Genomic DNA, 18,348 nt, shown 5'->3' with positions numbered 1-18,348 from the left:
AATTACCGGAATTACATTAGGTGCTTTAGTCCAATTTTCAGAAAAAGAATGAACAAGCTTTAATGAATGTAGTCAGCACTGAAGTTTAAGTAACTGAAGAGTTTAAATTACATCAAAAGTTAATGGGAATTATGTTGATAAATTCTGAAATTCAGATATTTAAAGATACGTAGGTATCTAAGTACTTAGAAATGATGTGAACTAGACTGTCGGTTTTATCATCTTTACTTAAGATAAGAATTAAGTAATATAAATGTTAGGTTGATAGACAGAAAAATTCTGATTTCCATCCTCTGTAGGTCATTTTTCAGGATTTTTCTGACTGGATGAAACTTCTTCAAAGGCAGACTGTTGCAGAATATATAATAATTATTTCACAACAAGTAGTTGTTTGGCAATTGTATGGCAATTTTACAAAGTTTATTAAGAAGTGTGTACTGTAAAAAGCAACTGGTGAAAAGCATATGACCTGATATTTGTCATTTTAGCTAGAACATGTGGTTCTAATTTACGTGGACCAAGTGGGATTATCACATCGCCAAATTATCCAGTCCAATATGAAGACAATGCACACTGTGTGTGGGTCATTACAACAACTGATCCAGAGAAGGTATGCATTTTGTCTTTGTCTCAGTTCAAACAGTAGAATTTTTTTTAATTTTCTTAAAATAATTTCATATATATTTGAATAAATGTGTGAGCACATGCAAGCGTGTATGTTCATCTAAACACACAGATGACCAAAACACAGATGTTAAAAAAATATATCAAGTACAAGTAAAAAATATAAATTATTCATATCAGTGAAAATATCCACTCAGAGTAATAGGTCTCAATTACAGCCTTCAAATTATATGATTTTCTAATGAAATACATAAAATTGTATTCAAAACCACACATTGCTAAATGGGTTGATAGCAAATTTTGGAAGCTGTGGCTGTATCTTGATATATACTCGATTCAGTCTTGAAACAGAATAAAAAACAGAAAAACATCAAAATATTTTTTCTATTCTTTTTTAACTACCTGCCTAATTTCTCTTTTCAAGCTACTGTTTTCTAATAATGATTCTGAATACAAAATCATGAATAATTATACATAAAATAGCAGTCATAGTTCAGTATCCTTATACTGTAAAGTACCAAGATGATTTTTTTATTTCTGTTTTTGTAAAATCAATGTCCTTCCACAATAAAGGACAAAAAGAGATCCCTATCTATCCCTGTGAAAAAAAATGAAGAATTAAAACATCTTTCACTTTTATATATTTTACTTTTCTGTAGTGAAATACAGAATAAGAGTTGCGATAAGTTGGAGAATGTAGAACCTGTATGTATTTTCATCACTACAAAACATTTTTTTCATATACCAATTTTTTTCAGGCTGTATTCCTGACTTCATTAATATAGTTAAGGAAAAAAATTGCTTGGCTTTATCTCACTGTAAATTAACGAATGAGTTCAGTTGCAGAAAAGATCATTTTGCAACTTGTTTTCATAGCATGTTATCGAGACGTAAGCATTGTTTCTTTGCAAAATTAGCTGAGTGTTTATTTCACTTAAAGAAAAGCAGATGCAGTGCTTTGTACAAGCAGTAAAAGCGCATACGGAGGAAAAACAGGCAAAAGCAAAAAATTATCATATTGTGGAACTTTTTACTATAGAGGAAGTTCTCTTCTGTGAAGAGAAGTGTGGTGTTTTCCAGCAGCAAACTCTTTTATTTTATTTTGTATAGCAATTTAGAGGTGACTATTTGTGAATGATCTTTGACATTTAAAATCACTATATCTTATAGAAAGTATTAAGTCACTTGACTTTTTTAAATATAAAGCATTTAGACTATAGAAGATATCTGAAAAATACATAAACTCAAATATATATTCAGTAATATGTAGTCCTTATTTGATCTGCAAATACAATATGTTTTTATAAGAGGAAAGATAATTGTGTATCGAAAGAAAACATGTTAAATTACTACTGAGAGAAGACAGTCTTAGCACCGTAAAGACTTTTGACTTAGAACTTTTCCTTTAGTACCTTTCTGTTTTATGTTTCTTCCTTTGACTTTTCAAGAATTTTAATGAGTTCTTTTTCACATTTATGATAAAATGAAGACAGTAATCTCCTTGCTGATTGTGAGATACTGACTGTGCAGTGGTATTTATTAGACTGTATACAATGTATGTTTTCTATGGAGGCTCTGACTTATTTGTGAAAAAACAACAAAATTCAGCCTACTACAATAATAAGCAAGTTTCATTCAATTTATTACAATATAACGGTTTTCCAATGGATTTAGGATTTTAAAGAGTATGGTAGAGATCAATGAACTGGGCATGGGTTAACTTAGTGCTCTATTCACTGGGCTCTAAAAGGCATTTTTAAGTAATCTTCTGTGGGCAGATTGATAGTTCAACAGTCACAAGAATACACTGAGGGAATTGCACAACCCAAAAGATCAATGCTTACGTTATATTCAAAATGAAGAGGTATGAGAACAAGATTTGGAGTTTTCACACAGCAGAAAAACACATTATTACATCTAGCTTTTTAGATGGGAGGTAGAGAGAGATGTTAGCAGACAAACTGATAATCACAGTGAGGGAAGAAAAGGGAGATTTAACTCTTTCAATTCCAGACTTCATTTATCAGACAGGATGAGCAATAGAGAATAAGATCTTTTATTAATCTTGAATTTGTCTAGCAGTGCAACAGAAGACAATATTTTTCCTAACTTCTTATTTCTAGGAAAGATGAGTATTTGCGTTAGGACCATGATCATTATGAATGTAAAGTCTTAAAAAGAAAAAAAAAAATCAAATGTTTAGTTACATACAGACTTTTCAAATTGTTTTCATGTTCACAGTTGTTTTGTATCCTTAAATTACTAAATCTAGATTTAAAACATATCCTTTGGATGATAAAAGATGTGAAGAAAAATGCATTTATTTTACAGACTATCTGACTGAAATGGAACTTTATTCCTATTTCTTTCCAAAGAAATAAATCTTGCCAGTATTTTGAAACCTGGGAGCTTTAAAAATCAATTACCTCCTCTAAATTCATCTCTACATTTTGAAAATAATGGATTGATTTTTAGATGTACTGAAATGTGAGATTTTCATCCCTGACTTTTGTTGGAGTTATGAGTCACAGAACTCTGGAAAATTGAATGGTGTACTGAAGATCTGATCTTAAGATCAGATTGAGGATCCTAGTTTTTTCCCTTCAGATGTGAAAACATTTATCAAAATGGCCAGCGTCTGTTTTTATTTTCTTTTTAAAGTACATACATAGTTCATGACATGTTATTACTATATATTTTAGATTTGTTTTGGCTAACTCTAACAATCTGTTTGTGTCCTTTCATCTCATTAATTTACACATAGCATTTTACAAGATAATGTTTCTTCTTAAATGATTCGTCTTATGAAACACTTCCCTAAAACAATTCATATTTAAGGAATAAGAAAGTTGTGTATTTCAGGTATAACTCATTCAAAAAATTATATATTGTGACGTGAATTTGACTTAGTAGATGAATCAAAACATTTTCTTCATCCATGTCTACTGTTGCTTGGCAAATTTCTATTGAAATGCTGCTGTGGTACATCATGAGAATTATGGCTGGGAATTTCATGTCCTGCTTACCTGTGGGAAAGGAAGGACCACATTTTTGCATGATATGCTTCAATTTCTTTTTATACTCAAGTGCAGGGTACATCATGGAATATAAATATTCAGTGCAGTGTGGAAAAAGTAGTCTAGCTGAAGAGGTCTGCCTTCCAAAAAATGGAATGTAATTTGCTGGAATCATTTAAAAGAGTAAATAAAAAGTTTTGACATGTTACTTTTTCCAAATTTTCTATTCTGGTGAAGATGGAGGGAGATTTTTAATTTCAAGTCAAAGTGAAGACAAAGTTTGGACTTCCCATGGGAACAGTAGTGTAGTTCCAGGCTTTTAACCAACATATCATTATCATGATTAGTTAGATCTTTTTCTCCGTTTTTTTTTTTTTTTCATTTTCTGAGCAGTACAAAATTCTAGATTAAGCTTAGTTAGTCTTCTGTTCAAAGGTATTTCTGTTAATGGTCTGCTTATTTTGAAGAGTTCATTTTTCTCACTTACCATATTTGCTTCCTCTGGGTCCCACTATTGCAAATGCTAATCAGCATCCTACTGAGTCATTTATTAGAGTTTTAGTGCTTGCAAATACAACTTTATGGTACTCTTCTGACTCTTTGTCAAGTACATGCTGTAAGTTATAAAAATTCTTGGTAGCTCTTTGCTGTTTTAGTTCTTCTGTTGTGCAGTTTCTAAGCTTTTTAGAGTAAGTTACTTTGGAATGTTCTTCTGAAGTCTTACTGATTGGTTGCTATTACTCCTTCTTGCTCTTTATATAGCATTTTCAGTATGTTCTAAGTATGCATCTATCCCTTGCTGTTTCAATTCATTCTTCCCAGCTGTGCAGTTTTTCATAAAGCTTATGGCCTTGGATTTCCTGCTACTTTCCCTAGCCCACGGTAACACTGCTAGATGCAAGAACTCTGGTTTTCAAATCCAAAGTCTATAGGAGGGCAAGGTTCGGTGTCATTTCAGCAATGATTCCTAGGGATTTTGGGATATCTAGAGGTACCATGGTTTGCAATAGTTCTTATTTTAATGACCTAGTAAAAAAAAAAAGTGTCACATTTATAGTTTTTTCTGAAGAATGTATTTTCTCCACAGTACAAAGTGTAGGTATTAAATTAAATCTGCTTGTGCCTAACAACTTTCTTCTTTTTTACAAAAACTTATTCATTGGAGTTGTCCAATTGAAGACACTGGAATTAATTAGAGGGAGGGGGGGAAATTCCCTGCATGGTTTTGCTGGATTGAGCCTTCATTTTTTTGAATAAGGTTGGCTTATGCCTTAATACAATGCCATAAGACAGATAGTTCTGATTTACCATCTTTCAAAACACAAAGCTGGGGAACTTTAGAAGAACATTCTCACTCAGGACAAATTTCCTCAGTTCATACCTAGGGAATCCAAATACCGTTAAAGTTCATTTTGAGATAATTCCTTTTGAGATTCCTTCTTGTAATATGTTCTAAAATAGAAGTCTTACTAACTAGAATATGGTAATAGGCAAATCCTGTGAACTGAGGTTGCATTGCTGAATTGTCAGTTGGTAATCAAAGTTTGTGATAGCTCAGATCTGGTCCATTACGGACCTCCCTCTTTTCCCTTGTACAAAACATAATTCTGCCAAAATGAAACAAAGATTTTAGATGTTTTGATGTTTGAGCTTTACTCCCATTTTGGAGTGGGCCCAGGGTACATCCTTTTATTTCAGATGTCAAGTTTGCTTAGCCTATACTTATGTCCCTTTCCTTGTTATGCAGTACACCTTCTGCCTTTCTATGTGAAGTTTCTGGCATGCTTTCAAAGTTGGGGCAATACCCAAAATTTAGAATGTTTAACCTTGTTTATATATTCAAAGGGACTTTTCTAAAATAAAAAAAATTGTATTAAAAAATTTAACATCTTTTCCACCTTTTTTTCTCATGTTCCTGTGATGAAATTAGGAAAACAAACACCAAATTAATTTTATCTTGTTTAACTTTGGGCACTGCAAAGATATAGCATTGGCAATTTTGGTTCTCATTGAGAATAACAGCTATAATTCTTTATAGCAGTTATGACGAGTAGAATTCTAATTTTTATTCAAAGTTCCAGTTTGTCAAACGTCATTACTTTAAGGCAGTGAAAAATGATATTATTATCAGTGGGACTGCTCAGATCTTTAAAATTAAGCCTATGTATAATCTTTAAGGGAATAGGCCTTATTTTCTGAAAGGGAACACAAATCTATACATGAAAACTTGATCACATACTATGTTTGTGTTCATTCTTTATCACTGAAAATGCATAGATCTTTTAACATATACTTACACTAAATTTGCTGTTCTGTATTCCTGGAAATGTACAGGCACATTGCTACTGATTTCCACTAATTCTCAACGTTTCATAAGTCTCAGGATAGTTTTAACAGAGTGGGGAGAAAGGTCATTGTGAATTTATAGAAGACTCATCTGTACATCCTGTGCCATCTAAACCATATACAAACCCTGAGAACTCTGTGAAAGGATGGGTTCCTGTGGTGCACTGAAAATAAAGGTCCAGTTTTGTATGTTCTTTTGTCCTTCACACAACATTAAAACTAAAATTTTTGCCATATTTAAATGTGGTCAAAATTTTGTGCCATTGCACATCAGGTGTTTAGAAAATGGTTGTCTCCTTGCAAAATACTTGCAAATGAAAGTCGTTTTAGTATTAGATTTTGGAAACAAAAATATTTGTTTGTGGATTTTTTTTAACCTTTCTGTTTTGAAGAGCTACCTCCAGATAATTTATTGTGTTAAATCAACAAAATACTGAGTTGAAATTGTAAAACTGATATTCCCAAATCAAAACTGATTCCTGTATTGATTTTAGGTGTTTCCTTTGTGGATTTATTACAAGGAATTTTGACTCTCACTTTCTTTAAAAAGATAGTTGGAGGTAATGAAGGAAGAAGGAGACTTGGGATCAGTACTTGTCTCATGATGAAACGATTCAAGCATTTTCAAATTTTCTGCCTTGTAGGAGCGTGCTGTATTTCCTGGGGTGTGAGCAAAGCTAACTGAAGGAGCTCACCTACTGCTCCTGACATTATTTCTGGTGGTATTCACTTTATTTACTTTTCTCAGATGATTGCTAACATTAAATGCAGGAACACGCCCAACTCTCAAGTCTTTTTCCCTCCTAAGGCAAGAGCTGCAAATACATGCTGACAGTTACATCCTTGTTGCGTACTTTCCCTCTGACCTTCCCCTTTCCATGCTGTCTTAGAACGAAGGAGGCTGTAATTGCTAAGCTTTATATTTACCTCAGTGTTCAGTGTCATTAGATTGGCTTTCAGGATATCAGCTAGGTCTGCTATCCCAAGATTTATCTGGGGTCTATGACTTTTATGAGCCTCAGATGGGTCTAAGTATGACATACTGAGTTGGAAATGGAAATTTTGGGGCTGAGGGGGAGAAGAGCTTTTTAAAAGAAGTTATAGAAGCATAGAAATGAAGAAATGGTCAACCTCAAGGAGTCAGGAGTATCTTTGTTATGCTGTTGTCTTTGAGCTTGCAATAAAACCATATTCCAGAAAGACTGTTGGTATATAGTAGATGCTCTTCAAGACAAACAAAACATTTGGCTTTCAAACTGAATGTTTTAGGATGTGACAAAATTTTAGGTGGCAACATTAAGTCATGTATACATGGCTTAGAGGAAACTATTAAAAAGCAAAAAACTTTGAAACCTTCAAAATTGTCCTGAACAACTTTGTTAAATACCTTTAAGTTCTAATACTTCAATTTCCTCATGTACTAATGTCAGGGCAAGGACAAGGAAAATAGAGTTTTCCCTTTCAATAGAGGGCAGTGTGGAATATGTTCCCTATGAAATGTTTATACTGTACCTTCAAAGGTAAGATTTATACAAATACATTCCTGTCACTGTTAAGTTGAAAAATTACTGCAGTGAAAGTGATCCGTATTTGCTTTCCTCACAGAAGTATTTTTCCTGCCTGACTGGGCCATTAAATTATTTATTAATTTAGGCTATTTCTTGGAAAACAAAAAAGACTATTCCTCCTCGAATCTATTTATTTGTTAGTTAAAATATTCCCCTACTCAGAAAAATACAAAAAAGCAGAACTATTTAATAGATAAGAATACATTTTTTTGTTTTGTTTTCGTAATTACCACAGGTAGTCTTTAAAACTTAGAACCAACCACAACAACAAAACCCCAATACTTTCTTCATTGGCGTTCATCCTTATCCAGCTATGTATGTACTTCTCTTGTTGCTAAAAGATTGTTGCCTCCAGCTTTTTCCTTAGGAGAACTTAACCGCTGAGAGTGCACTTATAAACCCCTTTTTTGAGTTCAAACATGTCAGCTTTGTCTGTCCAAAACTATTGTACTTAAATATATTTATTTATTCAAAATATATTTATTCAAAAGTATTCTGAAAATTAGTGGGTAAATTTGGAAAGTTTTCTCTTTTCTCTGTTATTTCCTTCTTCTTCCTCCATTATATTATTTCCCCTTTTATCTTCCTCTGCCTCAGTTTCTTCTTTTTTGCTGCTTTAATCTCCATCAATATACTTCTTTAATCTTTTACCTTTAACCTCTTTTTCTTTTTTCATTTTCTATGTTACTAAATATTTTTAGAAACAAAAAGATTCAGGTACAAAATTCAAATATTTCACCTTAATGGTTTTCATGGTTTAAATAGGGCACAGAAAACATTAAATGAATGCTTCTAAAAAACACTAAAACTGAGACTTTAACTTTTTTTAAAAAATAAAAAAACTTATTGTTTTCTTATGCTAGGATTTTTTTTAGTAGTTCCTTAATGTAATTTCAATACTGTTCAGTGTAATAATCTACCAATTCATACACCAACTGATTCTTCCACAAAAAATACATATATTTAATTTATTCACTGTGATTTCAGACAACTTTATCAAATGGAGACTTAATAAGATTTCTAGAACCATAGACGAATATCCATGAAATGTATCTTAATATAAGAAAATTTAGAAAGTACTTTGTATCCACATATAATAGAAAACAAATCAATACATTTAGCACTTCTACACATACATACACATGCAATACATACACAGAGATTTAAAATAACCAATGGAATGTTTTAACTGCACAATCCCAAAGCATATAAATATAGCAACAGAAACTCATTGCAGTTCTTTCATTTAATTCAGGAAATTTCCTGACAGGAAAAACTTGGGACAGAGCATGCATGAGATGAAAATATTCTGCCACTGTACAAGAAAATTTCTGTAATTAAATATCCAAATATTTTTTAAATTTTGTTTGTCCTATAGGTTATTTCTATTTGAAATATATTCCTATTTCCCTTGCTAAGAACTGTCATCCTTAATCAAATATATTACATTGCTGGATTGATAAGTCTAAGCTACTTCTCCCTAGTGTTTGAAAGTGTCTGTAACTATTGACACTATCTCATATTTGACATTGTCCTTTGACACCATCATTATTTATATATGCATTTATTTACTTTATCAGGTATTTTGCAATAATTGTTGATGTGCAGAACCTAAACTGACAGGGTTGATAATGAGAGTGACATAAACCCACATTTACTGCACAAGGAGACAAGTGCTACAGAGTAATTTATGCACTTACAGTTCTGGTTTGCCTTGCCTGGAGGCACAGATGGCCAAAGTTTCTTTGTGCGTAATACTCACTGTTTATCTTCTCTTTTAAAACCTTCCTTGAGTGTCTTTTTGACTGGGAAGCTGCCAACTTAGAATTTTTACATAAATAATAAGAAATTCTAAGGAATTTACAGACTGAATAGTGAAGTATTTGTAGAAAAAAAAAGAGATTATATTTAAAAGTCATTAGTATTTTTTAAAACTACTATGACTTTTCAATTTTCTTTAGAAATGGTATAGATTTGGTATTTGGCATTACTGCAAATAGAAGCCTCCAGGTATTTACATAATAAATTAGTGCCAGCACTTCATTTAATTAACTCGCTTTGCTGTGTTGCTAAACAGGATCTTCATATTAGAAGTGAAGAGGCATTAGGGAGAATAGTAAATGGAGGACCAAATATATCATCACACATATGTCAAGATGTACACATCACAGATTTCAGGAAAGAGATCTATACGACGAAAGGTAGAAGTATTTTTTGCACTTACTGGAAATTTTAGTTAGTGTGGGAAACATGACAGGGTCTGCAATAATTTATTACAGAGTAAAAGCTTTTCTAAGTGCCATGTGGCATAGATAGCACTCGGGCTAATTCGATAGCTGAGAATCATCATGGGAAAAATGTGACCTGTATTAATTTCTCCATAATTTAAAGCCTTTATCTGTGCTGTCTAAACTAGATTTACTTCTTTAGACTCTTTCTGTCATCAAAGTAAACACCTCAAAGGGTATTGTAGCCTAAGATCAGATTTCCCTCCTGGCTTTCATTAACTAAAGAAAACCTGGAATGCTCCACACTGACTATACTAGGTGGTCACAGCTCAGTGAAACTCTTCTTCAGCTCATTATATTGGTTTTTCCCAGTCAGGTTATCCAAGTACTACAGGAGAACATGGGCAGCCTTTATTGCAGGTTCTGTCCTGTAATGTATAGCAAATTCCACATGTACAACCTGGACAAAATATCAGTTAAAGCAGCAGGGAAGCTGATCCCACTGTATGTTTGATGACTAGCACTGCAAAGTAGTGACAGGACAAGTAAACAAAAGACAAAACTCTTTCCGGAATCCCTGGCTAGGAAGACATGTATTAAACGAAGGATGTGCCTTTATGGATCTTTGTGATCTCATCACTCATTTACTGTAGGGAAAAAGTCAGTGACTACAGAAGAAGAGCTTACAGTGTCCATAGTGAACATAGCTTCCTATGTGTATCAACTCTTTCTGATTTTTCTGTTGCTAAGTGACAGTGTTCTGATTTGTTACCCACAGTCATGAAAGTAACATGATAAACTTTTAATGGGTCATTTTATTCATAATAGATCTAGTGAAGCTTGGTTTCCTATGGGTTTGTGTACTTTGTACTTTGCTTCTTTCGTGACCTAAATGACAATATCTCATATTTTGTTAGTTGTAATACCTCCCCCAGAATGTCTTGGGGAAAGTCCAAAGCTATGACCATTCTGGTTTGTCTGCTGCTGCCAAATAGAATACTTAGTGGATATTTTTTCCCTGCCTTTCATAGAGTCTAGAAATTAATTTGGGGCATCTTCTCTTTCCATTGAGTTACTGACTTTCACAAGTCTTGTCAGAACCTAATTATCTTGACACTTTTACTCATTTTTAAATTTTGGGTGAATTTGGCCAATGTATTGAAGATTTCTGGAGAGGAAAGACTGAAAAGGAGACTGACAATAGACATACAATCTTTGTTCCTTTAGGAAAACAGGGTAAAGAGATACAATCACTTGATGGTATCCCAGTCTTCATATATATGTATACATATAGGATGTGTATCTATGCATGTAAACTTTTTTATCTATTCCCAGTGTGAAGGGATATTAGTGTGTATAATACACTGTTGTGTGATGATGAGCTCAGCATCTGATGGAACTGGATCAGTTGATCCTTTGCAATTAGGTGTCTGAAATGACCAGTTGTATTCAGTGCATTCATGGGTGCTCAAGTGAAGCAGTTTTCTGGGCCTCTTCTCTTCCTCTGGTAATATAGTGCATCTGCAATGGACAGACATAATTAGTCTCTATACTTTAGACATGAGCAAACCCAAAATCTGACTAAACAGGATTTTGTTTGAAAAAAGCACATGTAGAATCTGTGCTTTGTAGGACGACATATTTAATAAGAGAACTTTAATAGACAGACACTGAGGATGAAACAGGTTCAGTCTGATGTAAGTACTACTTACAGATCATGCTGACAATGTTCTGCTTACTAATGGCAAGTGTTACGTTACCTACATTTTTCTCAATAGATGATCTATTAGAATGTGCTAGATCAGTAAACAGAACATTTTCTAAGTAGACTATGATCTGTTAGGCCATAATATCTCTAAAATAATGCTGAAGTTATGACTAGAACTTCCTTTTTTGCTACTGATACTCATAATTTACTACAGCTGGAGTTTCAGAAGTCATAAATTGTATTTTAAAATGTTATTGACAACACATTCTCTAAAAAAAGTGCTACAGAAATGAAATACAAGGATAACTTCCACAAACTGATGAAGTGGATGAAGTGGTAAATTCTTGATTTTTTTTTCCTGCCTCTTCCAATAGAAATAATAATAAGGGGTCTGTCACAGAGCAATTTATGTTGGACAATTGCAAGAACAGAACCATAACCCTCAGTGGTATATAAACTGAAATTTATTTACTAAGCAGGATGGGTATGTCAGGAGGATAGCAATTTATGTTCTAAAATTTCTATTCTACAACACACAACATGCTCACACCACTAGGTGTGGGGTCTAGACTCCAGTCCAATTTATTTTGGCACCGTGGACCCGGGAGAATGGGGCCCTCACTCCAGCTGTGCTGGACCTCTATGCCTGGTGGTTCCACCTTAGACTCTACCTTTTATCAGGTGTTGGGCATATGTGAGCGTGTTCCCTCCCCAGGCTATTGTTACCGCTGTTGATGCTTTCTATGTTAGATTGTTGGCACGAAATGCTATTGGCGTTGCTAATCATGTAGGCCCTGGACAATTGCTTCAGCTTTTTCCATTTCTATGGTCAGTTAGTGATTGTCAGCTGGGGGTCTGTTACCTACTGGCCTGACATCCCATGTAGGTTACAGAAGTATGAGGTTAGTTACCATTACATAATGAAGTTTGTCTATTGCATATTTCTTTTTTCACCTCATATCACATTAATCTAGTAAAATTATCTAGAGCTGGGCAGATGTAGTCAAGGTCTCACTTGTTTGGGTGGTGCTTCTGGGTAGCCTTCACTCTGTGACAGGGTCATTTAATGTACCAAAATAATGACTTGAGATTTGACACAGCCATTAATATTGACAACTATGGCTGAAGTATCTGCCTGCCTTTTGTTGTTTTTCATTCTTCTTTCTTTGATATGAGGCTACTAAATATATCCCTTGAGAATCAGTACCAATGTATACTCCCAGGTGATACTGTGTTTATGTTAATTTTCAGTGATACTTCGATAATTTAGTTGGAACTGTTTAGAAAATATTAAATGCCAAACGAATTTAAAAGCTACTTTAAAGTAAATGGAGGCAAAAAATTATATCCTAAAATGTGATTATAGCATGAATCAAGCTAGGTATTAATCTTGCTCTGTATATTGTTAATGGGATCCCATAGATTAATGTGGTGACTTGTCAGCTACTTGATCCAAGAAAGATGTGAATAAATTTAAAATATGTCAGAGCAAAAGGAAGTGGTTAAGTGGTTGATGAATTGAATTTATTTATTTATTCATCCACAAGAAGACTTAAGAAACACCAACACAAATAGCCAAAACCAAGATCATACCTATCTTCGAACATGTACCAAGCAGAGTTTTACTCTTGTGCACTCTTTCTTTTAGGGCCTTCAGACTGGCTGCTTTACCATCTAAATGTTGACAATCTGAGTAAGGCCACAGCACAGTTAACATCCACTCTTTATGCATCCTTTAAACATAGCTTTCAATTTAGCGGGCACTCTCTAAGAACTCTTGAGGATTGTCATGAACCCTAGAGTCTATGCTGTGTATTACAGGTCTATGTCTGAGTCATTTTTGAAAGTTAGTCTAAGGTTCTTCATAATTAAACCACTCAACAATAAGCAGAACAAAAGCTTACCTTTTGCAAATATGGCCCTATCTGCTTCTCAAAATGTCATTCATACACCTTCAAAACTGATAATAGGTTTTAGGCATCAGGTCTACACATATTTAATGTTCATCTGTTGTACTAGAAAATAACATCAAGTACTTGCTAATCACGTTGTTGGTTGCTTCTCCATCTCTGGAGAGTTTTGACTTTGCATAACTTTCCAGTGTCAGAAAGTAACTTGTTCGAAGAGTTTTCTCTCATTTCATTTTTTTCCCAGCATGTAAGGAGATAAGTAACCTAACTCAGCAATTCATTCCATGTTCGATCTCATCTCTGTCGTAGACGGTTTAGACAGAGCTTGCCAGGTTAGCCAGCCCTTCTTCATGCAGCAATCATCTTAACGTTTTACTCTTCATTTATTTAATAGGTAACTTTTAGCTCTGTTCCAAGCTTATTGGCAAGGATACAAGTGAATGGGTTCCAACATAGCCCAGATGTTCTTTTGTAAATGGACCAGTAGAGACTGCTGACTGGAGGGCAGGGAACCTTGCAGTTTTCTGCACTGTCACAGTGCTTTCATGAAGAATTTGAGCAGTATAAACCAGAGTTCCCGAGACAGTATTTAATCAGAAAGTCACAGGAAGAGCAATGTCACAAAACCAAAGGAGAGTATATTAATATCATAAATGCCAATAAAGAAAAGTAATGTTGCTGCGTGTTACCTTCCTATTCCTTGATCAGATTTTGTTTTTGTCAGGTAAATGTGTACTGCATATGTAATTCTTTAAAGGAGAGATTTCTACCTTAAACTGTGTAGCTAGTCCCTCTCTATCCTCTTTGATGGCAGACCTTGTTATTTTATTTTCCTTTTTCTAGGAGAAAGCAGACATTTTTTTGATCACTCTGGGCAGCAGAAATTCCCTTCCTAAATTTGTAAATGTAATGCCACTTGAATGTATGGTGTAGTGTTTCAAGAGATGATATATATGAATATAATTTTTCAAGGCTTCCCAGTTACACATCGCTATAACAACCTTCGTGCGTGAAAACATTTCTCACAAATTACTGCAAGTCCTTATCATGGCAAGCTATATGTAATGGAGAAAACCAAAATGCTTTGTGAAATTTCTCATCCGATCAAACTATTATCTCAGGGAAATCTGACTTTGATCAAGAAACACATTAATGATATTAAATATTAAATCTTGTTCTGGATCAATTACTGGATCACCCTTCCTTTGTTAATTGGAGTTTATTTTCTTTCACCTTCCGTGTAACAGATTCTACTGGTCTAGAGAAGAAATAATGGCTATTTTATCTGCGTGCTTTTTATCAATTGTAATTCTACTGTGTAATCTAAAGTCATATACTTCCTAGCTTATTTTAAGAGCTCTGAAGGCATTTATGTTTGGAGAGTTTAATTAATGTTGAAATCAAAAAAAAAAAAACTGTACATAGATTTGATCTTTAGAGGATAATAGTGTGGGACAACCTCTTCTTGATATCTAGTTGTAAATTGTTTCAGGGATTAATGTAGATAAGCTGTTTACACACTTCTGCTCTCAGAGGTCTTCTTTTTGTGCCTTTCATCCTGTCCCAGTACTATATTAATTCCTATATTAGATTATGGATAGCAGATGTGAGTAAGAGCTGTGTATTAATCCAGCTGATGCACATGCTCAGGGAAGGACTGGAGGGCAAGCTCCCAGCTTAGAAAGAAAGGATGGTGAACTTTTTTTTCCTGGGCATAGGGAGGCATTTCATTTCTTTCATCTGTCTTTCTCAGAAAAGAGAAAACAGAGCCTAAAGCACTGCAGGTAGTTTACTTACTTGAACAGTAAAATCATGAGGTGGTCAAGACGCCTTTTGCATTTTGTATACCTTTCAGAAAAGGAATCACCCTTTAGGACCTTCATCCCTTTCCTGTCCAGATGGCAGGTAAGTGGGAGGAGATTTCCCAGCATGGTTTTCCTCCTTTTACCCATAGGTTGTAACCTTTATCATCATGACAAAAAGAAATATTTTTAACCAAGTGAAGAATTCAGTAATTTAAATAAATTATCACTAGAACATAATTTACTTGCTAATCTCTGTGAAATATCCATGGGGCAAAGATCTCACCCACGTACCACGGTAGAGCATTCAGAATTGAAGTGAGGCATAAACAGAATTTCACTTGAGGGATGATATATAGGTATCTCTAGTTGCCACAAAAGATTAAAATGGATACCAGCTCAAATTTACTATTGAAATGGGCAGAAGAAAATGACAGACCGGATAGGACATGTGAAGTTTGTAAGCCACAGAAATAGGGATTTTAAATTTTCTCAGAACTTCATCGGGATGGTTGTTCTTCTCTTGCAGCCATTTTGTTTTGCAAGACACAGGACCTCTGGTGTCATGGAGTTCACAGACTCTGTGAAGGGAGAGTTTCTACTATGCAGATTTTCGTCTCTCTGCAGACGTAGTTCTTCTAAGTAACATTCTCATTATTTATTTATAAATATAAATATCTGGCATTTTCAGAATGTAACAAAAAATAAGATACAAGTCAAGAAGAGAAAAAGTTTATTGTTTTTTTTTCAGTCAGAATTCAGAGGTTTCCATAATGGCAATCTAGGAACTGTGAATAAAGCTGAGAAAATGCATTGTCTGTCTACTATCTTTGTAAATTCACATGGAGATCTTGCAGCAACTTACCTTTGCAGACCACCAGCAGAATCTCAGAGGCTGGGAAAGATGAGGAGAAAAAGAGACACAGAACAGGATCCAGGTATTGCTTCCTATTGTCCTTAAGAGACTAGGTGAGGCTATGTCTATGTCAGCAAGTAGTGTAGTATGTTAAGAGCAGCTTCATAGGGCAAAATAGTAAGTGCTGAGGGCCTGAAGTCCATACTATGTGCATTTTCAGGGTTTTACTGTGGACTGGTTCTAATCTGGTTCTGAATGCCTACTACTGGCTGGAAAACATCTTCCAGTTTAGTTTTATCCAAAAAGAACTCAAGTTTATCTCATCTGAGATTGCTTTGTGATGATGCAAACCAAAGCACAGTAAGTGGAGGTAGTCAGAGATTGTTTCAGAAGTGCAACTCCGAGCTAAGTACTGAAGTGAATGCACTCTTAATCTTCTAGCACAACTGTCATAACACATAGAGAAGGCTGACATTTGCATACACATGCAGCATTGAATTAGGTCCATGGATGCACAAATGAATGCTCAGAAATGTCCATGAAATATTTTTATTTTCTTCATCGAATTCAAATACAAATCCTACCCAAGGATGCAGTTTGAAAAGGTAGCTATTGCATTGCCTATAACTAATATATTGTTGCTGTTCATTAGTTTTTTTCCAAGGCCAAGAAGGCACTCAGGCAGAGTATGCAAACAGGCATAGTGTGCTTGTCGTGTATTAATTCAGAGCCTTTCACACTGTTAACCTAATTCCTAGTGCTGTTCTGTGTTATTAAACTGTCAAATCAACAGCTTCCTGGCTGATCATTCTTTTTAATTGTATTGTAGATATTTTGAAACATTTTGATATTTGTGTTGTTTTTCTCTGTAATTAGATGCTTTCTTTTTTTTTCTGATATTATTTTTGGTGGATTATTTTTAACCTCAGTACTTCTCAGAAGCCATTGCATGCATGCTATTATGTATGTGTAATTCTCTTTGTATAGCTCAAATGCATTAAAATGAATTATCTTGTCTATATTAGCCAGTTATTAACACTGTAGAAACTGCAGCCTTCCTGCTGAGTGTTACATTATCTAAAAGGAAAATACAAATCAATCGTATTTTCACCAAACAATATATTCAAATGTTGTTCTAGTTCATCTTTTATAATGGTCATTTAAATTTGGAAAAAGAGTCTAGTAAATAAATGTTGTTGTGTAATTACTTCCACTTGAAGAAAACAATGGGATTATAATGTTTCCAAGGTAAATTTTTAGCTACTCCACAAAACACTCCACTACCGCATTTGGCAGGAAGTCATCATTGACTTCCACTGAATCATTCTGCACAATTTAGCTCCATCAAGAGGAAATGAAGACATGAGACTGATTGTACATTTTTTGCACTTGAGATCCAATATGTAGATTAACAATGCATTCTGCTGGTTGTCACTTTTAAAAAAGGACTTTCCAAATGTGATTCATTTGCAGATTAAATATTTATAGTTAGATGTCTACAGGTGTGCTAAGGGCACAGTTATCCACCAGAAAGATCTGCTGTGCCATTTGAGATTTTCTAAGTTATTCTGCTTTGCCTCCATGTGGATCCATAAAGTCACAGGTTTCCTATAGATCCTGTTCAATCTGCTGGACCATGCAGATGTCTCTGATAACTTAAACCATCTCCATTAGCACTAGATGCTAAAATACCTTTAGACATAAACAAGCAAACATCTAAATTTAAGTGTTTCAGAGCTCGTTTCGGCTACTTTTCCATAGGCTTCTAGCACCTTTTAAGGTGCTTTTCTGGACTCCAGTTGCAGCTTCAGAAAGTCATCTCTCTCATGTGTCCCTCACAGATCCTATATCTGCAGGCCATGAGTGGACTGATACTTGCACTTTCAAATGGCACTAGCCATCTGTTTAGACTCATACTGAGTCCCATACTCACTGCTGATTTATCAAACAGAGTTCTAGTTTACTTTAAATATGTTCTTTTTTGTTCTATAAAAATGAGGACGAATAATGATGCAGACCTTTCCAGTTGTGACTAGTTTCTGCTGTGGAATCCTTTGGGTTTGAAAAGTAGTGAAACAATTCAAAAACAGTTTTGTTTGCTTGTTCCTTTCTGTTGCTTTAAAAGTCATGCGGATGTGCTAAGTGTAGCTGTTTATAGCTGTTTCAAAGGTATTCATTGAAGAATTCTGCTATAAAGATCTATGACCACATAAGCTTTAAAACATTTTGTTTTGCACCTATGTTGGTAAGAGACTGTTTTCAGCAAAATTACTTTTAATTCACATTTTT

General features: G+C 34.3%; 1 protein-coding gene across 1 annotated transcript in view; it reads left to right on the top strand.

The window, feature by feature from the left end:
- CSMD1 (CUB and Sushi multiple domains 1) overlaps nt 1–18,348 on the top strand; it is a 1,240,345-nt gene that overhangs the window by 814,422 nt on the left and 407,575 nt on the right. The window contains exon 10 of the mRNA XM_026097018.2: nt 489–610. Within this exon, the coding sequence (XP_025952803.2) occupies nt 489–610 (122 nt within the window). The remainder of the gene's footprint in view (nt 1–488; nt 611–18,348) is intronic.

The sequence above is a fragment of the Dromaius novaehollandiae genome, chromosome 3 (assembly GCF_036370855.1).
Source record: "Dromaius novaehollandiae isolate bDroNov1 chromosome 3, bDroNov1.hap1, whole genome shotgun sequence".
Taxonomy (NCBI): domain Eukaryota; kingdom Metazoa; phylum Chordata; class Aves; order Casuariiformes; family Dromaiidae; genus Dromaius; species Dromaius novaehollandiae.
The sequence above is the reverse complement of the archived record's forward strand: the minus strand, read 5'-3'. Positions and strand labels throughout refer to the sequence as shown.